Here is a 1,884-nt window from a genome sequence, read left to right on the forward strand (position 1 = left end):
AGAACATGTGTCGGTGCAGTAGACTCAACAGATAGGAAAACACTTATTCTAAAACTAAATGCAACACTGTGATAAATGACAGAGGGAATGTCTACTGAGTGAGAGGGGCTTTGTCACGGTGCTTGTATACAAAAGTCGAAGTGTAAACAATCAAGAAATAAACAGGAGGACTAATGACCAAAAGGATACCTGTTAGGTCATGTGAGCCCTATTTGGGAGGGTAAATGGACGCAAAACATCTGGCAAATCGGTCAAGACAAGTGTTCGAGAAAGACTGTAATGATGTAAATTATAAATTATGAGTGCAGGTGTCAAGACCCCGTCAGCACCTCCCAAGCCTTACCCGACCAGAAGTGGCTTCGGTCTTGCTTGGAGACAGAAGAATGACCAATCAGGGTGAGGGAAAAAGGGACACAAGACCAATCAAGAATGAGAAATTTGTATAAAACCCCTGAATCAAGGGAAGACAGTTCTCCATCCGCCAAGAAGTGCTCCTGGAAAAGTCAACCCGTTGACTGTTTCGTACGTCAAGGTCCCATTACAACCCTTTCTCATAAAAAAAATATTCCGTAGACACTGAAAAATTGAGAAAAGCTTCAAGTTGAGTTTGACATTGTAATGCTATATCTGCAGCCCTTGACAAAGCCATTCTTACTTGATGTTGCTCAAGTCGGACTTCATGGCCTTCAGGGATCTCGGTTGTTCCTATCCTTTTAGATCTAGATGTTACCTGACCAATTTTACTCTTATGGTTTCCCCTAGGCATTTCTTTTTGACAAAATAGCAAGTCTTTTTAATTTCATGTTGATAAAACAAAGATTGAATTGTACATACGTTAATTAGATGAGTGATAATACTTTCTAAATAATGGGTTCGTTAGATGGTTACTTCTAAATGGATAATAGAATCATGGTCACTATGAAACTATTTTTTAAAAATTTGTTATAGAACTGACATGATGTGGATTTCATTTTTAAAGTTTAAATTTAATAAAGCAAGTTTAAAATATATCATTTGCAAAAATATTTAAAAATGCAACTTAAGAGAAATTCCTTGGCCAAGCATGAACATCATATGGTCACTGCAATGTAAGTAAGATCACCAATCCGAAATTGATAAAATGTTTATTCTATAACTAATATTTCCACAAAACAAGTAGCCTATATTTCCCATCAGAACATAAAACAAATATAACCAAAATTTCATCTGGATTGACCAAAATTTATAAGAGTTATAAGAAACACACACACACACGACTGCTTTTATATTAGTAAAGGGACAGTCTCAAAAATATAAAGGATGGTTCATATTAAGATATAACAGGTCAACATTAACCCAGATGAAACTACTAAAAATGACTGTAGTTGGTTAAATCACTAATTTAACAATGGGCCAAGACAAACCCCCTAACAGACTTAGAGAAAGGTGAAATTCTTGCTCTTAGAGGCAATAATTATTCTAAAAGAGCAATTGCTAAAGAATTAAATGGGTCATCCACTGTAATCAATAACTTTATTAAACTTGGAGATCTACAAGGTCTGTTCAAAAAGTATCAGACCTTTTTTTTTCCGCGTAAACCAATGATGCACGAGAGGCCACCTTCGGTGGAGTTGTGGAGGGGACAGTCATGCACAGCCCTGAATTTTTTCCCGCCTGCAGGAAGCGTCAGTCGTTGGCAATCGGCCTATGAGTGAGGTCATGTAGTGAGCTCTTGTCGGATTCCACTAAGCTGGAAAATGACTGAACAACGTGAGCAGCGATATTACATCAAATTTTGCCAAAAACCTTGGCGATACCCGAGTGTAAACCATTCGCAAGATTCAGCAGGCTTTTGGGGATGATCCTCGAGGCCAAAAAAAGCGCGGCAGGTCCGCAGCAATATCA

The 1,884-nt window shown here is 37.9% G+C and overlaps 1 protein-coding gene across 1 annotated transcript in view; it reads left to right on the forward strand.

Annotated features, from left to right (window-relative positions):
* Positions 1 to 298: 298 nt before the first annotated feature.
* Positions 299 to 1,884, forward strand: part of LOC111616038 (putative nuclease HARBI1) — a 4,611-nt gene continuing 3,025 nt past the window's right edge. The window contains exon 1 of the mRNA XM_023357475.1: positions 299 to 396. Coding sequence (XP_023213243.1) covers positions 299 to 396 — 98 coding nt within the window. The remainder of the gene's footprint in view (positions 397 to 1,884) is intronic.

The sequence above is a fragment of the Centruroides sculpturatus genome, unplaced genomic scaffold, assembly GCF_000671375.1.
Source record: "Centruroides sculpturatus isolate CEXI.00-Female unplaced genomic scaffold, Cexi_2.0 scaffold2756, whole genome shotgun sequence".
Taxonomy (NCBI): Eukaryota; Metazoa; Arthropoda; class Arachnida; order Scorpiones; family Buthidae; genus Centruroides; species Centruroides sculpturatus.